The sequence below is a fragment of the Hippopotamus amphibius genome, chromosome 11, assembly GCF_030028045.1.
Source record: "Hippopotamus amphibius kiboko isolate mHipAmp2 chromosome 11, mHipAmp2.hap2, whole genome shotgun sequence".
NCBI lineage: Eukaryota > Metazoa > Chordata > Mammalia > Artiodactyla > Hippopotamidae > Hippopotamus > Hippopotamus amphibius.
This window is the reverse complement of record NC_080196.1, coordinates 76,706,399-76,727,533: the sequence shown is the minus strand read 5'-3', so window position 1 is coordinate 76,727,533 and position 21,135 is coordinate 76,706,399. Positions and strand designations below refer to the sequence as shown.

The 21,135-nt window shown below is 41.4% G+C and overlaps 1 protein-coding gene and 1 non-coding gene across 2 annotated transcripts in view; both read right to left on the bottom strand.

The window, feature by feature from the left end:
• Nucleotides 1-18,140, bottom strand: part of CLUL1 (clusterin like 1) — a 33,452-nt gene extending 15,312 nt beyond the window's left edge. Inside the window, exons 1-5 of the mRNA XM_057700448.1 lie at nucleotides 18,112-18,140; nucleotides 10,717-10,829; nucleotides 9,406-9,554; nucleotides 4,142-4,309; nucleotides 1,807-2,239 (exon numbers count right to left, since the gene is read on the bottom strand). Coding sequence (XP_057556431.1) covers nucleotides 1,807-2,239; nucleotides 4,142-4,309; nucleotides 9,406-9,554; nucleotides 10,717-10,822 — 856 coding nt within the window. The 5' untranslated portion in view covers nucleotides 10,823-10,829; nucleotides 18,112-18,140. The remainder of the gene's footprint in view (nucleotides 1-1,806; nucleotides 2,240-4,141; nucleotides 4,310-9,405; nucleotides 9,555-10,716; nucleotides 10,830-18,111) is intronic.
• Nucleotides 11,964-12,070, bottom strand: LOC130832188 (U6 spliceosomal RNA). The gene has a single exon (XR_009048260.1). It is a non-coding gene; the product is annotated as a U6 spliceosomal RNA (small nuclear RNA).
• Nucleotides 18,141-21,135: the final 2,995 nt, after the last annotated feature.

Sequence of the window (21,135 nt, the reverse complement as noted above, 5' to 3'; positions counted from 1 at the left end):
TTGCAGTGGTTGGGAAATTGTTAGATTGCAATTGTGTGTGAGTCATGAACTCCTATGCCCATTTGAAGGTAGCAATGGAGCGGGGAGGGCATCATTTTGTTTTAAAGAACACATTCTGAATATTATTTCAAGATAACTGATATCTATGTAAAAGGTCAAGCAAAAATTACTCAATATCCTACCAGCATTGATCTATTTAGTCTACTGCCCTGATGCTTTTCCTAATATTTGGTGAATTTGAAACCTCAGAATGGAATACCAGAAAAACACCCAACTTACAAGAAAAGTCCAGCAGACCCCAAAATAGAACCTAACAGCAATTCCGGTAATGGTGGCCGTTTTCTCCTTGCAGAACAATGGGGTGGGAAGGATGTAATACAGTGTTTCCTGGCCAGTCTCTGAGGTACTGCTGCTCCTGCATGGAGGCCAGTTATGCAATGTCCTGGCAATTTTGAGGATTTGATTAAGATGTTGCCAGCTACAGCTGATATAATTGAAAAATAGCTAGAAGAAGCCCATTTATTCCCTACATACGAAAAACTGTATGTAATTAATATCTACAACTTGCTGCTATGTTTGGACATAGTATATACCCATGAAACCATCACCACAGTCTACACCACAAAACTATCCATCACCTCCCAAAGTTTCCTCCTGCTGTCTTATTTATTATTATTGCTGTTGTTATTAGCGACTGGAATTCTTAACATAAGATGTACTGTTTGAGCAAAATTAAATATAGGGTACAGTACTATGAACTATGGGCACATGCTGTACACTTGATCTCTAGGACTTACTCAGTTTGTATAAATGCAACTTTGTACCTCTGACCCACATCCCCCTTCCTTCAGCCCCTGGCAACTACCAATCCTCTCTATCCTATGAATTTGACTAGTTTTAGATTCCTCACGTGAGTGGGATATATTTGCCCTCCTGTGTCTGGCTTATTTCACTTAGCATAATGTCCTCCAGGTTCATCCATGTCACCACAAATGGCAGGATTTCTAGAAGGAGACTACTTCATTTTTCATTAGAGAAGAGCAGCCTTGTCCTTGGCCTAGTGGTCCACAGAGATAAGTCCAAGGAAACAAAAGTTCTACCCATGGCCCACATGGCAACTCTCATTTCTGAGATGTTGGGTCCCAGCCACTCCATAGAAGCCCAAAGAAGGAACCTCCTTCTGCCTTAAAACATAAAGCAGTATTGCTTTTCCAACATGGAACATCAGAGGGCATGAGTGGTATTGGTAAAAGGCAATCCTTATCATTTACAGAAATTTCTATAGTCTTGGATTTGTCTATGAGTATTTTCTCTGGTTTTGAGCATAAATGATGTGATCTAAGGAATTACAATAGTGATGTAGAGGAGGTTGTGGAGGGCACTAAATGTGACCTGGTTTTATGTGTCACTAAGACTTCTTCCCAAACTGGGAGTTGAGGAGCCTGGATTGATTTTAAAGAAACCCCATGATGTTCAAGTAGATAGAGCCAAACATCTTCCTGAGTTTTAATAAAAGAGACAACCATATTTTCAAGTTCTCACCTTACCAGCATTTTCTTTCTCAGCTTTGAAAATTTGCTTTAAAAAGAGAGAACAGTGCCACAGAGCTCTTGACAATGATGGGGGAAGGCTGATGTTTAGCAGACCTCAAAGCTTCTTCTAAGAGGCTGTGAGACTTTGATTATCCATAAACCATCACTCTCAGAAACATTCTACGACGACTTAGAAATGGCTACCATTTCCAAAGTTAAACAAAACTTGACTTTAGTATAGATATCTAAATAAAACTAATCTTTTAATACTTGCCTTTGTCTTGTTTTGGTAAGTCCTCCATCGCCTTCAGCATCTCAGTAACTGTTGCACTGACACTTTGATAAACAGAGAGACTGAAATTACAAAACAGCTGGAAGAAGCTGGGAATGTCCCAACTTTGCATAGGATGTGCTTTTTTTGCTGGCTCTTTGGAAAAATCTGGAAAAAAGTAAGGCTCCATGAAGTCTGTATCTGACATGAAATATGATTGAAAAGCCTGGTCAAATCCTTGCTGCATCTGTTTGAAGACGTTAAAACTCCTATTATAGAGAAATCCCACGTCCACGGTCAGTTGGCTGAACACATTCTCTATCTGGGTCAGTTGTGCATCTTCCTCAACAAACCTCTCACCAACAGGGAGGTCTTTTTCATTATCTTCACGGAAAGGAAACAGAAACTGATATATCTTCCTGAAAAAATGTTCAATCTGTGGGGTGGCGTAGGGGACAGAAATGAAATAAATTAATTTTCTTTTTGAACTTTTTTTTATTGTAAATTTTAATGTCAACTTACAGTAGTCATTCCAAGTCAAGAACAGTTCTGGGTAAACTAGGAAAAGGTGATCCACTTTAAGATTACTTATTAACATTCATGTACCTGGCTTTGACTTTGACTATGGAAATAGGGTCTGAAATTCCTCCTGGTTTCTGTTTTTGCCTACCAAAGGCCTGAGAAGGCCAAGTTTTCAAGCTTATTGACAAGCCACAGTCCTGATGTTCTGGTGGTGGTTGGCATGCATGGTTTTAGATTGTGTAGCCTGAAAACTGTGAAGAAGGCTCTTATCTTTCACCTCTGCCTTAGTGCCTCAGTTTTTTGTTTTGTTTTTTCCTTCAGTGGCATGTCATTCATGTGTTTATGCTCTCTTCTTTCTCATCTCATAAATTTGTTCATGGAAAAGAAAAGACCAACAAGTTCACACTGAACTATAGATGCTTAATACAGCTAAATAGGTTACTTAGGGATGTTACATACTACCAGTGATCAAAGTCCTGCTTGGCTGTAGTCAAAGGAATGAAGCTCTAATTATAGAATTTCCTATTCAGGGGGAGATCTTCCATCAGTCACACCATGCTCTACTTCATCTATGTGACATGTAAGTTCATGCTAGAACACAGTTGCCCTTGTTTGATAGTGATATGACCATATTGTATGTTTTGGAACGTAGCAACCATCCAACATCACTGCTGGAGCACCGCCCCCCTCCCAGGGCCATTCAAAGAATTCCCCAGGGATTCTTAGAGGACCCATGCCTTTCTCAAAAAGTAATCTGGATGGATCATCTGCCTCTCTCTCCACCAGTTTCTGTTAACCTGAACCCAGCCACAAAAATGAAACTTTAAATGCCCAAGAAATTGTCATAAGGTCACACAACAGGCACAGATAGGAATGGTCCCCAAAGCTCCTGACTTCCAGCCAGTGTTCATTCCAGCATACTCTAGTGTATTAGAGAGTGGCTATAAAAATAGAGCAGATGCAATTAACAGTGGGGGCAAATTAACTTGGCACATGAATTATCCTAGGGGTTGTTCCTTCTGTAATCGGGGATGGCACTGCTGAGCCAGGCACAGACTCTAATTAGTGCATGCCCTGATATGGAGAGGAGAATTTCACTGCATTTCATACTCAGCCCACTTCTTGACGGGAAAGGAAAATTCAGGCCAATAGAATAGGAGGCTTTTATGGGTCAGAGCTCATCCTATTCAGGTCACCACCCTCTGTGATTCCCTCTGCCCAGCAGAGAGCCAAAGGGGACAAAAAAGAAAGCACGCCAGTCCTACAGGACATGCATGGGGGTGATGGGGACATGAATGTAGGCATGTGTGTGGCCACGAGTGCTACCACAAGAGGGCAAGCCCTCTGACGGAGAGATCCAGGAGGCAGAGGATGCCCTCAAAGTCTGGCCTCCAGGGAAAACATTAGAGCAGGTCAAAATCAGAGACTATAATACTATTATTCAGAATGCAAGGCAGCAAACATTTATTGAATACCTACAATGCTTAAATGAAGGCAGATAAGATATGGTTCCTGCCCTCAAAGAGCTTACAATCTAGTGGGAACATGTTCATAAACAACAAAAACAAGGCATAAAGGATCAGGGTGTTTCTGAGAGATACATACACTGCCGTGAAAGGGAGGGTCAAATACCAGATGGCTGTTCTAACATATATCCACAGGTGATTCATACATAGCTCTCAGGCTAGATTCTAGGTTGCAAAAGGCCAATATCAGATCAGCAATCTCTATTCTAAATATTAACATAAATTAATTTTAAAAAGTAAGCTGAAGCCAGTACTTTAAGAACTTAGAAATCTTGAGCTTTTTCCCTTACCGTATTTTTCATAGAGGACCAACTGTTTGGGCATGTTGTATAAAATTTCATGCAGTTACTTTCCAGGCAAGATTTGCATTCATCCCAGGAATCTGTCAAAGACACCTGGCATAGCCTTTCTTCCTCTTCTAGATGTTCTTGAACTTCATTCATAAGTTTCAGTGCCTCCTAATTAAAAAGTAGAAACACACACCCTATTTCGATTTCATGACTCTTATGTGTTGTACCTTAGTTGATTTCACTCTTTACAAAATGTACATATTCTATACTAAACCTCACTCCTTCTTCAAGCCTTTAGCAGATGACAGATCTACCCCCAAAGCTTTCTGTTAAATGAAGAGCACTGTTTGATCCCTGCTGAAGACTGGGCAGTTCTTAGCCACCTGTTCATTCATACATTCAACAGCTATTTATTGAGTGCTTACTATGGGACGGACATTTGCTGCCTGTGGGTGAACCAGCAGTGGAGACACAGCCCCTGCTCTGTGGAATGACTGTAATTGATCTGTTTACTTGTCTGTCTTCACTTCTAGTCCTTGGAGGATGTGGAAGATGGGTTTTTAAGGCTTATAAAGTTGACGCATTTATTTCCTTCATTTATGCTGCCTTTAATTTTTGTATGTTCTCAAACACTGCAAGGAAGCACAATTCTTGTATATCACATCAAAGCTTGCATATCAAATTCTTGCGTATTGTATATCACAATTCTTACAGTGAGTTGCATTCTAATGGCAGAGATGCTGTGTTCTGAGCAGCTTCGTGCGTCTCGTCGGTATTCTGAGCACTCCCCCTTGTGGCGCCTGCGGTACCCGGCCAGGTCCCGCCCAGCAGAAGTGACACCAGTCCCTGAGAACGTCAACCCTTCTCCCAGAGCTCGCCCCAGGCCACCCCGCTCCTTCCCCCTCCCCAAGACGCTGGACCTCCCCACAAGTGAGGCTGGCTCCTTCCAGGCCCGAGAAGTAGTTCAGGGGATTTAGGGGATATAATGGATCTGTCTGTAAGGAGAAAGCCTCCTAGCTGATGGCGAGTCCCTTAAGTGAAACAAACATGAGGGAGCACAGTTTCTAAAACCAATTTAGTGTGCACTTTTACCTACTGGAAAAGAAAAAGAAACCACCCTTTCCTGGCATATTAAGCCCAAAGAAACACCTGGGAACTGACAATCTCCCACATCTCCTCTGCTGGGCTCGGATTTTTAGGCTTATGGCAGAATCCTAGGGCCAAGCTACGGACATTTGCTATGTGCCACATAAGAAAACTGGCAGGGCCCCAGCCTGCCAAATGCACCTTGTGATCCAGACAGGTTTAACTTGTCTCTTTGGGCTTTGCACAACAATTTTGGAATCCTACAACTTCTCAAGAAAGGTTGCCTCCCCAGGGCAGGCAACAGTACTGCCCAGATTCTCTCAGTCTGTTTTAAACATTCTGCTCAAACCAAAATCCCAATATCTCCCATTACAAACTACACTCACTGTGGACCCTTAGGCAAATTACTTAACATCTCTGAGCCCCTTGTCTCCTTTGTAGCAAATAGGAATAACTATAGGATCTACTTCTTAAGTTTTTGTATTGAGATGAGTAAGGAAGGCACCTAGCCCATAATCATCTGATTTCCTTTCCCTCACCTTCAAGAGCATAACAAAAAACCAAAGACCAAACCACATGGCCCAAGTTTTGGTAGTGAAATGTTGCCATGGAGGAAGTAGGTCTCCGGTTTAGGAATGCCCTGACCATGTCTTCTGTTTCCTCCTAAATGTCCCACCCAGTGATAGATTCCACACTTAGAACTCTCTTCCTGCAGTTCAGTTTATCAAAGTCCCACAACAACCTGGCTGGGAGTGGACTGTTTCAGGGTTTTGCGCTTTAGTAAGAGCAAGCTTCAAATTCTCCCAAAAATATAAATAAGGAGAAGCTGAGGAGGGGCATTGACATTACTCTGAATCGCCTGAGGATGGGAGGTGTTCTGTGCTGGGACACGTGGGGGTGCCCATCCCATATGTGCCAATTTGTAATTTGTGTAGAGTGTCCTTTATTTTCAGTTTAAAATCACTTTAGGGAGGGAGACTCAGGGTTAAACAGGTTTTTCCTTTCTTAAATGAATTTTTAAATGAGTGCCCAAAACTTAGGAGTATAGTTCAATGGTTTTTTTTCTTTAAGTAAAATAAGTAGGTCTTAAGAAACAATAAGAATTCTCTAGCTCCTGGGATTCTTCAGGGTCAGAAATGGAACTAATGCTTGCTTACCTGACCCACAAGGAACATTCTTTTGTGTGTGTGTGTGTGTGTGTGTGTGTGTGTGTGGACCATTTTTAAAGCCTCCATTGAATTTGTTACAATATTGCTTCTGTTTTATGTTTTGTTTTTTTGGCTTCCAGGCATGTGGGATCTTAGCTCCCTGATCAGGGATCACACCCCCTGCATTGGAAGGCAAAGTCTTAACCCCTGAACCATCAGGGAAGTAAGTCCGCTACACTGAGCATTCTCTGAGTATATGCTCCCTCCTGGGCTTGTCAGGAGGCCCAGGAAAGGGAGAAAAACAGAAAGTCACTGGGTCCCCCACAGGCACGGTGCCAGCCTACTTTCTCCCAGGTCAGTCATGACAGGGTTGGACTAATACATTAATTAACATCTTGAAACTCAGTTTCCTTAGCTGTAAAATGAATGTGATGGTTTACCCAAATGTTGGAAGGACTGCATGTGACAATGTGTTTTATACATCTAGTGTGGTTATTCCCGGGGGCCAGACTCACAAGCCCACCAGGGAAGAACCGAGCTAGAGGGGCTTCCACATTTTCCTCATGAGGAGTTGGTTCTCATTTCCTCAAGGTCTTTTGATTGCTGCCAAAGGGAGGAGGGCTTGCAGGTGCTGGTCAAGCAATCTCCTCTCCTCGCCAGGGACCCTCTGTGGTGCAGGGAGAGGGATGGCTGCAGAATCAACCACTGGTGACAGGCTGACTACAGCTTTGGGGTCACAGCTTGTGATGCAGCCCTGCTCCAAGGGCTCCGGGGACACCCACTGGCCACCGTGAATCCCAGCAGCTCTGGAGATTGGTGACCCCCAACTTTATAGGTCTATAGGTCTACGTGTAGGTCTAGGTCTAGGGAGGAGATGTTAGAACTTCTATTTTGTATTTTTTAAATCTAAAAATCAGCTCTGGGGAGGAGAAATGGGGAGTTGTTTAATGGGTATAGAGTTTTGGTTTGGCAAAATGGGAAGAATTTTGGAGATTGGTTGCCCAATAATGTGAGTGTACTTTATACTATTGAACTGTACACATAAAAGTAGTTAAGATGGCAAATTTTGTTATGTATATTTACAACAATTAAAATTGTTTTCATGAAAATGAAATTTAAAAGTAATTTACTTTCAATGTTAAAATTTAAAATATTTTCCTAATATTTATTTATTTATTTATTTATTTATTTGGCTGCATCGGGTCTTATTTGCAGCATGCAGGATCTTCGTTGAGGCATGTGGGATGTTTTGTTGTGGCACACAGGCTTCTCTCTAGTTGTGGTGTAGGTTCCAGTGCGTGTGGGCTCTGTAGTTTGCAGCACACGGGCTCACTAGTTGAGGCACAAGAGTTCAGTAGTTGTGGCACATGGGCTTAGTTGCACTGTGGCATGTGGGATCTTAGCTCCCCAACCAGAGATGGAACCCACGTCCCCTGCACTATAAGGCAGATTCTTTACTGCTGGACAACCAGGGAAATCTCTTCCAAATTATTTTTGTTATAGTTTTGATATCCTCTTTAATTTAAGGGTATGTTGGAAAATAAATTTTTAAAAATTTTAATTGTTCTGAGGGTCATGTTAATAGTTGATGCTATTAAACTATGAGCCATACAATGTCTATAATTTAGAAATGTATTAAGCTTTATACTGTAACATATGAACAATTTTTAATATGGCCCATAGACATTTGAATATAATGTTTATTCTCCATTGATAAGATACATAATTTGGACAACAACCACTAAATAAAGGTATTTGAGTTAAAAAAATTGGGATGGGACTTCCCTGGTGGCACAGTGGTTGAGAATCCTTTTGCCAATGCAGGGCACATGGGCTCAACCCTTGGTCCGGGAAGATCCCACATGCTGCGGAGCAATTAAGCTCGTGTGCCACAACTACTGAGCATGCATGCTGCAACTACTGAAGCCTGTGCACCTAGAGCCTGTGCTCTGCAACAAGAGAAGCCACCACAATGAAAAGCCTGTGCACCGCAATGACCGCTCTCCATAACTAGAGAAAGCCCACATACAGCAAAGACCCAATGCAGCCAAAAATAATAAACAAAAAAATTTTTTTAAATTAATGAGGCTGATATACTATTTCACATGTACTGGTGCTGGTGTCAGGCCATTGCACGTGGCCAGCTGTGCGTGAGGACCCTGGGGAAGGGGGGCCCTGAACATTCCAGAAACATCAGCACTGGTTACCTCTCTCTTTGCCTCCATGGAGCCAGTTACAATGACTTGCAATTTGAGAGGACTCAGGTAAATGACGGTTTTTAACTACTTTTAACTACATTAGCCCTCACGAACTGGACAGGAGGCTTTAAAAGAGTCTTGAAAAAAAACCCCAGCATATTAAAAAATATGAATAACTTAAGCTCAGATAGATAAGAAGCAAATGGCAGGGCTGCCACTTTTTCATTGTGCGCTCTTTGTTGGTCTTGGGTCAGTAAAAATATGGTGACCTAATCAGATGTGGCAATAAGCTAAAGATTTTTCAAAATATCTAGAAGATTATTTGAAATATGGACTTACATCCACCCAAGCTAGTGATGATCCCTAAGTGTATTCTGTGCCTCAAGATAATAATGGTAGCAATTCATGTGTCTAATTTATAAATAAATTAAAATGCATATATTCAGGAGTGAATGCTAACCACAGTTACAGGGATAGGGATGGGAAAGGAAAAAACTTTGGAGGCCACTGATTTAGCCAAAAATTCCCCGAACACTTTGACTCAACATCCCAACTCAAAAGGCACCAGTTAAGCATTTTTAAGAAAGCAGAACTTCCCAAACAGCGCCGAATCCCCCAAATTCCCAAGTTGGAGTCCTTTAAAGGCCTAATCTACAAGGAATATGTTCTTTGAAGTAATTTGAAATTTCCTTCAAACTTTTCCTCCAATGAGGGCTGCTCTCCAGAAAAAGCTGTGATTAGTGTAAATAAGTGGTTCCTCCACTGCACTCAGACGTGCACTATTTATGGTCCAGATATATTTGAGGACAGGCATGCTTTTCAATGACTGTACCTGCTTTTCTTCTCTGCATTTCTTCAGGGTTCTCATTAGGTTGCTATGTTCCTCCTCTCTTCTTTCCATCAGCATTTTCATCTGCTTCATGCCAATCAAAGCCTTCTTCACCTCCTCATCTACATCGATTTCCCCAGCCTTAGAAAAACCTAAAAGATTACATGTAGTTTTTTCCTCTGAGATCTGATCAGATTACAATGTATCAGAATACAATGAGTTCACCAATTTTTCATGTCCTCCCAATAGAGGCTTAATTGTTTTTTTTACAGCCTCAAACTCTGAAAGTAGATCACAATGATTGGGCTGTCAGCTGCCAAATGGACGAGGCTACCACCAAGCAGGGGATGGGGTAGCAGGGAGACCTTCTGTTCTTCACCTCTGAACTTCTAACCAAGTCAGAGTTCATTTAATCCCAGTCTTATCATTTTCCTTAGGGTCTGTTTTCATTTATCCAATTTTTTCTCTTTCCCTTAAAACTCAAGTGTGTTTATATTAGGAGAAAACATTGAATTTTCTTCACAGACAATTTATATTAAATGCCCAACTGGGAACCTCAAACAGTGAACAATTTCCTTTTCTTTCAGCTTCAGTTACCTTCCCAGGGGGCATCAAACTTAGAAAGTATCTCATATAATGCAAGATTCTATAATAACTTACTGGACATCTCTTACACCCCTTTAATAAGCCCTTAGTGAGTATTACATTCGTTGTTTGTCATTCTCTCTTCACAATGGCCAATGTGGCTGCCAAAGGAGCTTAATCTGGCCCCCAAATTTAATTACAGATCCCAAAAAGGAACATCCAGACTAATTTATTTTTCTAACTGTTAAGTACTCAAAGCATATCTCACCAAGCAAAGGCCACAAGTTAATGAGCACAGACTAATCAGATTCAATGTCATTATAACCCATTCTTTCACTATCTCAAGACTAACTGCATGGATTGCTTTAATTGTTTAAATTTTTCAAATGCTAGAAAAGAATTTCACTGTTCATTAAAACTGTGCTCACAGGACACCAAACATCTGGATGAGACCAAGCAATGCAGCCCAGAACGTTGGCAAGTTTTATCTCTGTGATGGCAGCCATCTGGATATGTGAATGGTTCTCAGAGACGCAGTTGGAATTTTCTGTTTTTATCCAGATGTTTGGCGTCTTGTCTACTTGGCTTAAGTGCCTGGAGAACGTCTCACCGTGAAACTAGAGGGCGTCCTGAATATGGTTATCTCTCAACTGTAAATCACCATAAATGCCAGCAGGACATGCAAACAGGCAAACGGGACACAGCGCAGATAAAGAAACCAAACATTACCCTTCAGGTCTTCATGGATAGCAGTTTTGTCCTTCCAAGTAGGTGCACAGTGACAATCTTTCAAACACAGCAGATACACAATAAACACCAAGAGTGGCAGCTTCATGTTTCCGCTGCGAGTGCAAAGGAAAAATAAACCTGCATCAAATGCCTTCGGTTAAGTTAGTGTCTGTCGGCATCAATTGAAAACACATGGTGATCTGAAGCATTTTTCTGTCAATTTTTCTTTATGACTCTAGACAATGTATGCTGATATGGCCAAGACAAAAGGAAACCTGAAATCTAAATAAATTTTTAAAAAGGACAACCCAAGTCCCTATTTTGTTTACAGTCTTCATGACAGTTAAATAGGGTCATCATCTGAAACATTTGAAATGTAAAGCAACCAATAGCATGGATCACACCCCATAGATTCCAAATTTTGTTTTATTTCCTTGTCAACAGTAAACATCCCCAAACACAGAATTAGTTAAGATATGTCAGAGGGATTGTTTTTTCCCCAAAATTCAGAGTCCACAAGTAAGTTTTAACCTAGATGGTTTACTACTTATTTTTTATGAAGACAAAAACCCCTCAGATTTTTCTTATACATCTTATAAAACCCATCAAAATATACGAATCATGCACAAATTTTTCTTCTCAGATAATGAAGTTTCTTTTAAATTTAATTTTATATACATTAGTTGTAAACATCCTAAATAAAAATGAATGCTTTTATAGAGTTATATCTATAAAATAACAGATTATCTTAACTTCTCCCAAAGGGAATATTTATCTGCTTTATGTATATTTGTTATTTTAGGAGGACAAAAAACTCCTCCATTACCTAATCAACATTTGGAATGTCTTTTTAAAATACTAGCAGTTACAAAGCTATCACATTTTACATCTACAATTATCATTTGAACTAATTCTTCTCTTTCTAGTAAGACGCTATTTACCAAATGAAATTTTAATATATTTACCACTAACTTTGCAAGCGCTCCCCAGTGAGGTTGTCACCAGCTTCTGGAAGGAACTTCACTTTTCTCTGATTTAATTTTCATCTGTGTCAGGGATTTCACCTTGTTCTATTAATTTGATGACACAGTTCTTAATCCTATTAACCTAACATTTTGAGATTAAGAGTATGGTTTAAAAAGCGGTAGGGTTTAGAAAGAAACACTAGAGGGCGAGCTGTCTACACTATCAGGAACAATGACCTTGAGTTACTTTATTTTACACAAATATGTGTTTTGTTTTGTTTTTTAAATATGGAATGCTTCATGAATTTACATGTCATCCTTGTGCAGGGGCCATGCTAATCTTCTCTGTACTGTTCCAATTTTAGTATATGTGCTGCCAAAGCAAGCACACACAAATATGTTTTGATAGGACTCATTAAAGCCTTAAAAAATATTTTTTAACTTGAAATTTAGTCTATGTATATTCTTTTATAGGCCAAACAAATTTCTTTGATTGGAAATATAAACAACAATATGAGGGCTTCCCTAGTGGCACAGTGGTTAAGAATCTGCCTACCAATGCAGGGGACATGGGTTCAAGCCCTGGTCTGGGAAGATCCCATATGCCTCGGAGAAACTAAGCCTGTGCCCACAACTACTGAGCCCACGTGCCACAACTACTGAGCCTGCGCTCTAGAGCCCGTGAGCCACAACTATTGAGCCTGTGTGCCACAACTACTGAAGCCTGCATGCCTAGAGCCCATGCTCCGCAGCAAGAGAAGCCACCGAAATAAGAAGACTGCGCACCGCAATGAAGAGGAGCCCCCACTCTCTGCAATTAGAGAAAAGCCCTCACAGAGCAACGAAGACCCAACACAGCCAATAAATAAATAAATAAATAAATAAATAAATAAATAAATATTATTTAAAAAAACCCAATATGAAACAGAGTAAGTAAATGCTTAAGAAAAACATTTTGAGATAATAAGAACCTACTATATAGCACAGGGAACTCTACTCAATACTCTGTAATGACCTATAATAGAATCTAAAAAAGTGAATATATGTATATGTGTAACTGATTCACTTTGCTGTATAGCAGAAATTAACACAACATTGTAAATCAACTATACTCCAATAAAAATTAATTTAAAAAACATTTTGAAGATTATTTACATAGTTGTTTGGCATTTAAAAAATATATGCAAACTCATTTTAACTAAAGTAATAACATCTAGCATATAAATAATGTAATAGATGAATATTTCATTACAATTTGATAATTGATTAGCTGAACTGAAAATTCAGTGAATGATTCACTTAAAAACAATTTAGAGAGTCACCATAGCCAATTGCAGTCTAGGTCTCTCTGGCTAATGAAATCTCAAGATTGTCTTGGGCCCCCTTTGCAAATTTTGAGGGGTTAGCCAATCAATACTAATTATATGCTCAGTACTTTTTAAGCAGGTCACACTGTTCTGAACTGGTTTACCTGGCTTTTGGGGCCCTTAGAAGTTGATTCTTGTCTCTGAGCAACCTGCAGCGTGGAGTTTATCTCTGCTCTGCTTGGGCACGGGGGATGGACAATTACAAGACACACCTGAAGTCCTGCCCGCACCTCATTTCAGCTGTCTTGATTACCTGCTAATTCTCTGTTTTAGTTGAAAACCTCCTAGCTCTGTTGGAAAACAGATCAGCTCAAAGCAAAACTTGAACTATTATTATTTTAAGAAGACTCACGTCATTGTTGAGCGGCTACAATCCACACCTACAAACAGATGTGACCTATACTGAGAGGTGATTTGTTGGCCAAAGGAAGAAGCAGCACTTTGGGTATTTTTCTCAGGAAGAGGAGAGCACAATTCTGGGAGAGTCAATCATAGGATATTGTGCAGCATCAGTGCAAACTCTGACCCTGAGAACCTTTCTTGTTAATTTGCTGTTGTCTGAGTTTGGACCCGTTTGAAGTCCTGGCTGGCATCTACATGCTCTTTTACAACAAACCCACATTTTGTTGAAAGTGGAACCAATGTTTAGGAAGACTGTGGCTCATTCTCTAGTGGCAGATTTTTTCTGTATTTCATATTCCCCCTTTAAGTGTAATTTCCGAGAAGAGAACTTTATTGCTAACTAGTACTAATTACTTTTAAAATATCCCAAAGCTCCCAAAAACTTTCTTCCTCTAATTATTTCATCTGTTTTCACAGCTGCCATTTTGTCCTTAAGATTAGGCAACACTTTGTGTAAATCTGGTTACTTTCATAATTATGACATCATTATGTTCAAGATGTAAGTGGGGGGATATATGTATAAATACAGCTGATTCACTTTGTTGTACAGCAAAAACTGGCACAACAGTGTAAGGCAATTATATTCCAATAAAGAGCTTAAAAAAAAAGATTTAAGTGGGTCGTAAAATATTATAGCTAGTCAGTTGGTAACCAAGGAGACCTAGAAGCAAGGTCATCAATTAAAAGAAGGACAACAAGAAGATGCACACAGTATTAACTGAGAAACAGAGAAGTCAGACAGATGGACTTCAAAATGTCAGGTTTATTGTTGGTAAATTCAGGCTTGGACAGAGCATCTTAGATGTGTGCCCATAATGGACTTGCTACTATGTCACCCCTTATTAGATTGGCCCACCCCGCCACTAGCATAGTCAGACAACCTCTGGGCTTCCCTTTGGGTACCTACTAGGCAGAGAGCAGGCCGGGAAGCCTGTGCCATTTGTGCTGTTTCCTCTGTGGAGCCCAACTCCAGGATACAACGTCAGTGGTCCCTGGAGCTGTGCAACCCAGCAACCCTGAGTGTGTCCTGTGGATGAGTTGGGATTTGCTGTCTTGCACCAGTAAGTCTGGAAAGGGAAAGAAAGAGAGCAAAACCTTAATGCTTTCCCCAGAACTTGAATTCTCCGCTGAGTCAAATAACCTACTCCCGCTAGGGAGGGAGTGTTACTCTGGTGAGAAGTCCCTCCGCCTCCCCTCTCCCCCCACACCCATAAAATCAAGGAGGGAATGCATAAGAGAAGTAAAATAAAAGACAAGTGTAAAGATCCAAATACATGACTTATGTAGAATGTAATGAAACTGTGGGTAATCATTAGTCAAATCCATTTCACCTGCCTTCACTAATCAAGGTCATTTTAAGATGTGCTTGTCCTCCAAGCAGCACGTTGCCTAAGCAGTAAGATGTTTGCCCAAGTTATTTTCCAGGGACTTGGAGTCAGCTGTGTCTAGTTTGAGCTGAGGCAGTTGAGACTGAATAGGACCACTGATGCTTCAGCTGGGCATGCGGGAGTGTCCTTTTGATGTCAGAGGGCTGAAAACTCCACCCTCAGATCATGCTAAGTGCCTTCATTTTTGAACTTGAATGTTCAGAGGCCTCGGCAGAACAATGATTACTACACCTCTTCCCAAGCACCTTTCCTCATGCTCCTCACAGCCCCATCCCGCAGACCTCCCTTCTTCCTTATTCTTTATGCCCCAAATACCTTGAGCCCTTTGCCTCTGGGGAGGAGGGTCTGAGACTTGCTCTCCAGTCTTCTTACTTGGCTGCCTTGTGAATAAACTGTCTCTGCTGCAAACCTTGGCGACTCAATGTTCTGGCTCACTGAGGGTCAGGCAAAATGAACTTGGTTCAGTAACAATAATAGTAATTAATATCACTAGATCTATTTCCTTCCTTCCTTCCTTCCCTCCCTCCCTTCTTTCTCTTTATCTTCATTTATTCAGATATTTATTTAATAAATTTAAAGATATAATTCACATCAAAAAGGAAAAATTTAGAAGTAGAGTGTAACTACTCTTTTTGGGCAAATGTTGGCCAGCTCTCAAACAGAGAGGACCAATGTGAAGTATGAAGTGCACTGATTTAAGAATCAGTTTCCATCAAAATCCTCGCCACACTGTGTACTCTGGACTTCTCTGTGTCCTCATCTAAAAATGAGAAATTATTGGAAGAAATAATCTCAACTGTTACTCTCAACTCTAAATTTCTGTGATTATTATTCATTTATTGTTATCAAGCTTCAATGTGGTTTGAGTCAATCTGTAAAATAACACGTTACAGTTAGCTTCTCTCTTGTATAAGAGTTGCTGAACAGGTCACATTAGTTAATACAAATGAAAATGATTTATTGCACCTTAAAGCATGGTGTAATTGAAAGTAGAGCAACAACCTCTTTTAAAAATGCAGACTAAACTAAAATGATTATTTTAGGCTCATATAACATAGGCAGCAAAAGTAGGCATTGAATCCAGACCAAAATCTTTCATGAAAAAGATCAACCTTGAATATAATATGAAACCATAACCCATTTAACTTCATTATGAAATCAGAATTTATCTGTACAGACCAGCACCATATACATTTAATTACTGATCAGGATGTATATAAATATCAAATGCATTCTAGAATTTCCATGACACCCAGCACGGTTCCTCTATTGCTTCCTCTTTAGGCTGGGCAGCCAAGGGAGGCCTCTCTGAGGAGGGGACATCTATGTAACACGATCGCTGAGAGCAGGGCCCAGTGCAGAATGGAAAGGTGAGGCCCCTCCGTTCAAAAATGAAGATTTTCAAGACACCAGCAGCGGAGCATTAAACCAGTCCGGGGCCGTGGGGAGCATGGGGTGCAGGACACCTGTGCGTGGAGCTGGCTCTGCCTGAAAGAGGGAACAGCGAACGCAAGCCTAGGAACAAACCCTGCCCTGTTTGAGGAACTGAAAAGAGGCGCACGTGGCGGGGGGCTGAGAGAGAGGAACGGCAAGTAGGATGCTATGAGGCAGAAAGTGTGGTTCACGTAGTACCGCGGGGTCAGACATGAACAATTATTTTTAATAACGGGATGACTGTGGAGGATTTACAAAGGGCAATGTTATGCTCTGATTGACTGCTTTAACAGACCACTATGGCTGCGGTGAAGGACCGATTATAGGACAGTCAGGTGGGAGGGGACCCAAGGGGGAAACAGTTTCCATCACCCGGACAGATGGCCACACAAGGGTGGCTTCTTGGGCGGAGTGAGAAGTGGTCAGACTTGGGGCTTATTTTGGAGGCAGGACTGGATTGTGCGCCGAGGGAAAGAGCAGAATCATGGGGGACTGCTGGGGCTGTGATGCACTAAGGTGCACAGCGATGCCCTGTCCCAGATGAGAAAGGCTGGGGCATGTAGCCCTCCCTCACCTCCCTACCAGCGCAGGCAGCCTAGATTTCACTCTCTCTGCCAATGGGAAGTTTGGGTGCTAAAGGTATCACGGAGCTACTGATTACCAAATCCACGGCTTACTTTTTGTCCTTTTCTTGTCATCCATGTGGCATTTGGTACAGTTGACTAGCAACTATTTTTTATTTCTTAAATTTTTTTAATCTTTTTTTTTTTTTTTTTTGGCGCATGGGCTTAGTTGCTCCACGGCATGTGGGATCTTCCTGGAGCAGGGATCAAACCCGTGTCCTCTGCATTGGCAGGCGGATTCTTAACCACGGCGCCACCTAGGAAGCCCCTAATCTTTATTTTTAAAAATATTTATTTGTGCCGGGCAGGCTCCTTAGTTGCAGCATGCATGTGGGATCTAGTTCCCTGAGCGTGGAGTCTTAACCACTGTACCATCAGGGAAAACCCTAACAGCTGTTTTTTAAACCAGCTGGTCTTCTGATTTAGTGAACCATTTTCTCTGGATTCTCCTCTTACTCCTCAGACTGCTCATTTTATTTGTAGCAGATGGGGTTGCCTTCCCCTTCATTCTCTTAATTCCACCTAGTCTCACTGGGTTCTCCATCCTCTAAATCTCCTTTATCTCATTCATGCCAACCCCACTGCAGGAAGAGGGTCGTTTAGGACACTAATGAACAATTATGCTGTGAGAGGTGATGTATACTGCTCCACCCCAAAGGGTGTGATGACACAGGCAAGTGGGAATAGATCCTCGGGGCGAACGGAGCCAGGACCCCAGAGAAATGGAGAAGAGGCAAGTGTGAGGGAGACCAAGGGCATGTGATGTGGACACAGCACTGACCAGAGGAGATCTGAGAAGAGCGGTTGACATGTTACATGAACCTCTGGGTCTGGGCACATTTATGATTAGTTATGAGAAAGAACGGGCTGAGCCTGTTTGCCCATCCTTCCTACTCTAGACCCCCATGGCTGAGTTCTGTATTCATCTCTTCAGTATTTGCAGAGTGCTGGCTATGTGCCAGGCACTTTATCAGACATTAGACACCTGCTCAGTCTTTTTCCTGACCCTCTTTCTCTGTCCCAGCCTTAGATGTTTATATTCCCAAGGATTTTTTCCTTGAGGAACATGCCAAGCCACCCCCTTTGGCTGATGTGACCTGGAACCTCAGACACTCACACCCAGCCTTCTACTGGCTGCCTCTCGGACGGCGTGGCCCATGGGGATTTCAGACTCAGCAGTTCCTAATCCAGCTTTTTCTCCTCAAGCTCGCCTTACCATGGGCTCCTTGTCACCAGATCCAGACATTTGGGAATTATCCCAGACTTCGCTCTCTTCTTCAATCCAGTGGCCAACCCAAGCAGACTGCTGGACGATGTGTTGTATCTGGGCTCACAGAATGTCAAGACTCATGTGAGTTAATGGCTCAAGAAGCTTTATTATTGATAAACTAAAGCATGTAGAAATCAGCAGACCATCAGAGCAAATGAGCAAAATTACACACAACTGAAAATCAAGTTTTTCTTTAAATTCTGACTACATTATTATCACCCTGGCAAATGTGTTTTAATTTGGTTCTTGATCTCCATGGTAACAGGAAAGGTAAAATAACACAGGTATCTGATGACAACTATAGCCTATCCCAATGACCTGTGGAGGAATAAATCATTCTATCAATTGAGTAGTACATTTCAGCCTCATCTTCTGATCCATAATGGCCTAAGTAGTTGCAAGTCCAAATTAAATAGTGAAATACAAACAGGAGCATACAAATAATAGAATATATCACCTGGTTTGTTGAGTTTATCAGTGAAAACTGGACTTTTTTCTATATGGAAAAAAAGAATTCTTCTTGTGTACTGACTGCAAATTTTTTGGAAGAAGAAGGCAACACACCTAAATTAATAAAATGGGCAAAGAAATTAACACATGTATCTTGTAGTTAGATCAGGAGCCCTTATGAATGCTCTTTGGGTTATTGCCAGATTTTTATCTGAAAGGAGGCAACAAACTTGCCAGGCTGAATTATCCTTACTTGAGTATTGAAGGAAAATGTGATCTAAGGCAAAAAAAACCCAAACTAGGAAACATTTTGGGTTATGTGTAAAATTCATTAAAAAGTAGAATAAAACAAGAACAGAAGTAAAAGAAACTATCCTGGAATTATTCTAAAATAGGTGATGTAGATGGCAATCAAGATGGTGGAGTAGGAGGACGTGCGCTCACTCCCTCTTGCAAGAGCACTGAAATTACAACTAACTGCTGAACAATCATCAACAGAAAGACACTGGAACTCACCAAAAAAAAACCACCCCATATCCAGAGACAAAGGAGAAGCCGCAATGAGACTGTAGGAGAGGCACAATCGCGTTAAAATCAAATCCCATAAATGCTGGGTCGATGACTCACAAGCTGGAGAACAGTTATACTGCAGAAGTCCTGAGGGTTCTGAGCCCCATGTCAGGCTTCCTAACCTGGGGGTCCAGCAACGGGAGGAGGAATCCCCAGAGAATCATACTTTGAAAGCCAGCGGGATTTGATTGCAGGACCTCCACAGGACTGGGGAAAACAGAGACTCCACTCTTGGAGGGCACACAAAAAAGTGTGCTCACCAGGACCCAGGGGGAAGAAGCAGTGACCCCATAGGAGACTGAACCAGACCTACCTGCTGGTGTTGGAGGGTTGCCTGCAGAGGTGGGGGGTAGCTGTGGCTTACCGAGGAGACAGGGGCACTGGCAGCAGGGGTTCTGAGAAGTGCTCATTGGCGTGAGCCCTTCCAGAGTCCATCATTAGCTCCACCAAAGAGCCTGTAAGCTCCAGTGCTGGGTCGCCTCAGGCCAAACGACCAGCAGGGTGGGAACACAGCCCCACCCATCAGCAGACCAGCAGATTAAAGTGTCACTGAGCTCCACCCATCCAGCCCAACCCACCATCAGTCCCTCCCATCAGCAAGCACCCATGAGCCTCCTAGACAGCTTCCTCCACAAGAGGGCAGAGAGCAGAATCAAGCAGTATCAGCAGCATTTCATCTTGTGGAACTGAAAATAACAGCCACAGACAGACAGAGAAAATGAAAAGTCAAAAGACTTTGTACCAGATGAAGGGACAAGATAAAACACCAGAAAAACAACTAAATGAAGAGGAGATAGGCACTCTTTCAGAAAAAGTATTCAGAATAATGATGGTGAAGATGATCCAGGACTTTGAAAAAAGACTAGATGCAAAGATCGAAAAGTTGCAAGAAAAGTTTACCAAAGACTTAGAAGAATTAAAGAACAAACAAACAGAGATATGCAACACAATAATGGAAATGAAAACTACACTAGAAGGAACCAATAGCAGATTAACTGAGGCAGAAGGGCGAATAAGTGACCTGGAAGACAGAATGGTGATAATCACTGATGCAGAAAAGAATAAAGAAAAAAGATGAAAAGAACTGAAGACAGCCTAAGAGACCTCTGGGACAATGTTAAATGCACCAACATTCTCATTCTAGGGGTCCCAGAAGGAGAAGAGAGAGAGAAAGGACCCGAGAAAATATTGGAAGAGATTATAGTTGAAAACTTCCCTAACATGGGAAAGGAAATAGCTACCCAAGTGCAGGAAGTGCAGAGAGTCCCAGGCAGGATAAACCTAAGGAGAAACACACCAAGACATATAGTAGTCAAACTGACAAAAATTAAAGACAGAGAAAAGTTATTAAAGGCAACAAGGGAAAAATGATAAATACCATACAAGGGAACTCCCATCAGGTTAACAGCTGATTTCTCAGCAGAAACTCTGGAAGCCAGGAGGGAGTGGCATGATATATTTCAAGTGATGAAAGGGAAGAACCTACAAGCAAGAATACTCTACCCAGCAAGGATCTCATTCAGATTTGATGGAGGAATCAAAAGCTTTACAGACAAGCAACAGCTAAGAGAATTCAGCACCACCAAACCAGCCTTACAACAAATGCTAAAGGAACTTCTCTAAGCTGGAAACATAAGTGAAGAAAAGGACCTACAGAAACAAAAACAAAACAAATAAGGAAATGGTACTAGGAACATACATATCGATAATGACCTTGAATGTAAATGGACTAAATGCACCAACCAAAAGACACAGACTGGCTGAATGGATACAAAAACAAGACCCATATATATGCTGTCTCCAAGAGACCCACTTCAGACCTAGGGACACATACAGAGTGAAAGTGAGGAGATGGAAAAAAGATATTCCATGCAAATGGAAATCAAAAGAAAGCTGGAGTAGCGATACTCATATCAGATAAAATAGACTTTAAAATAAAAAATGTTACAA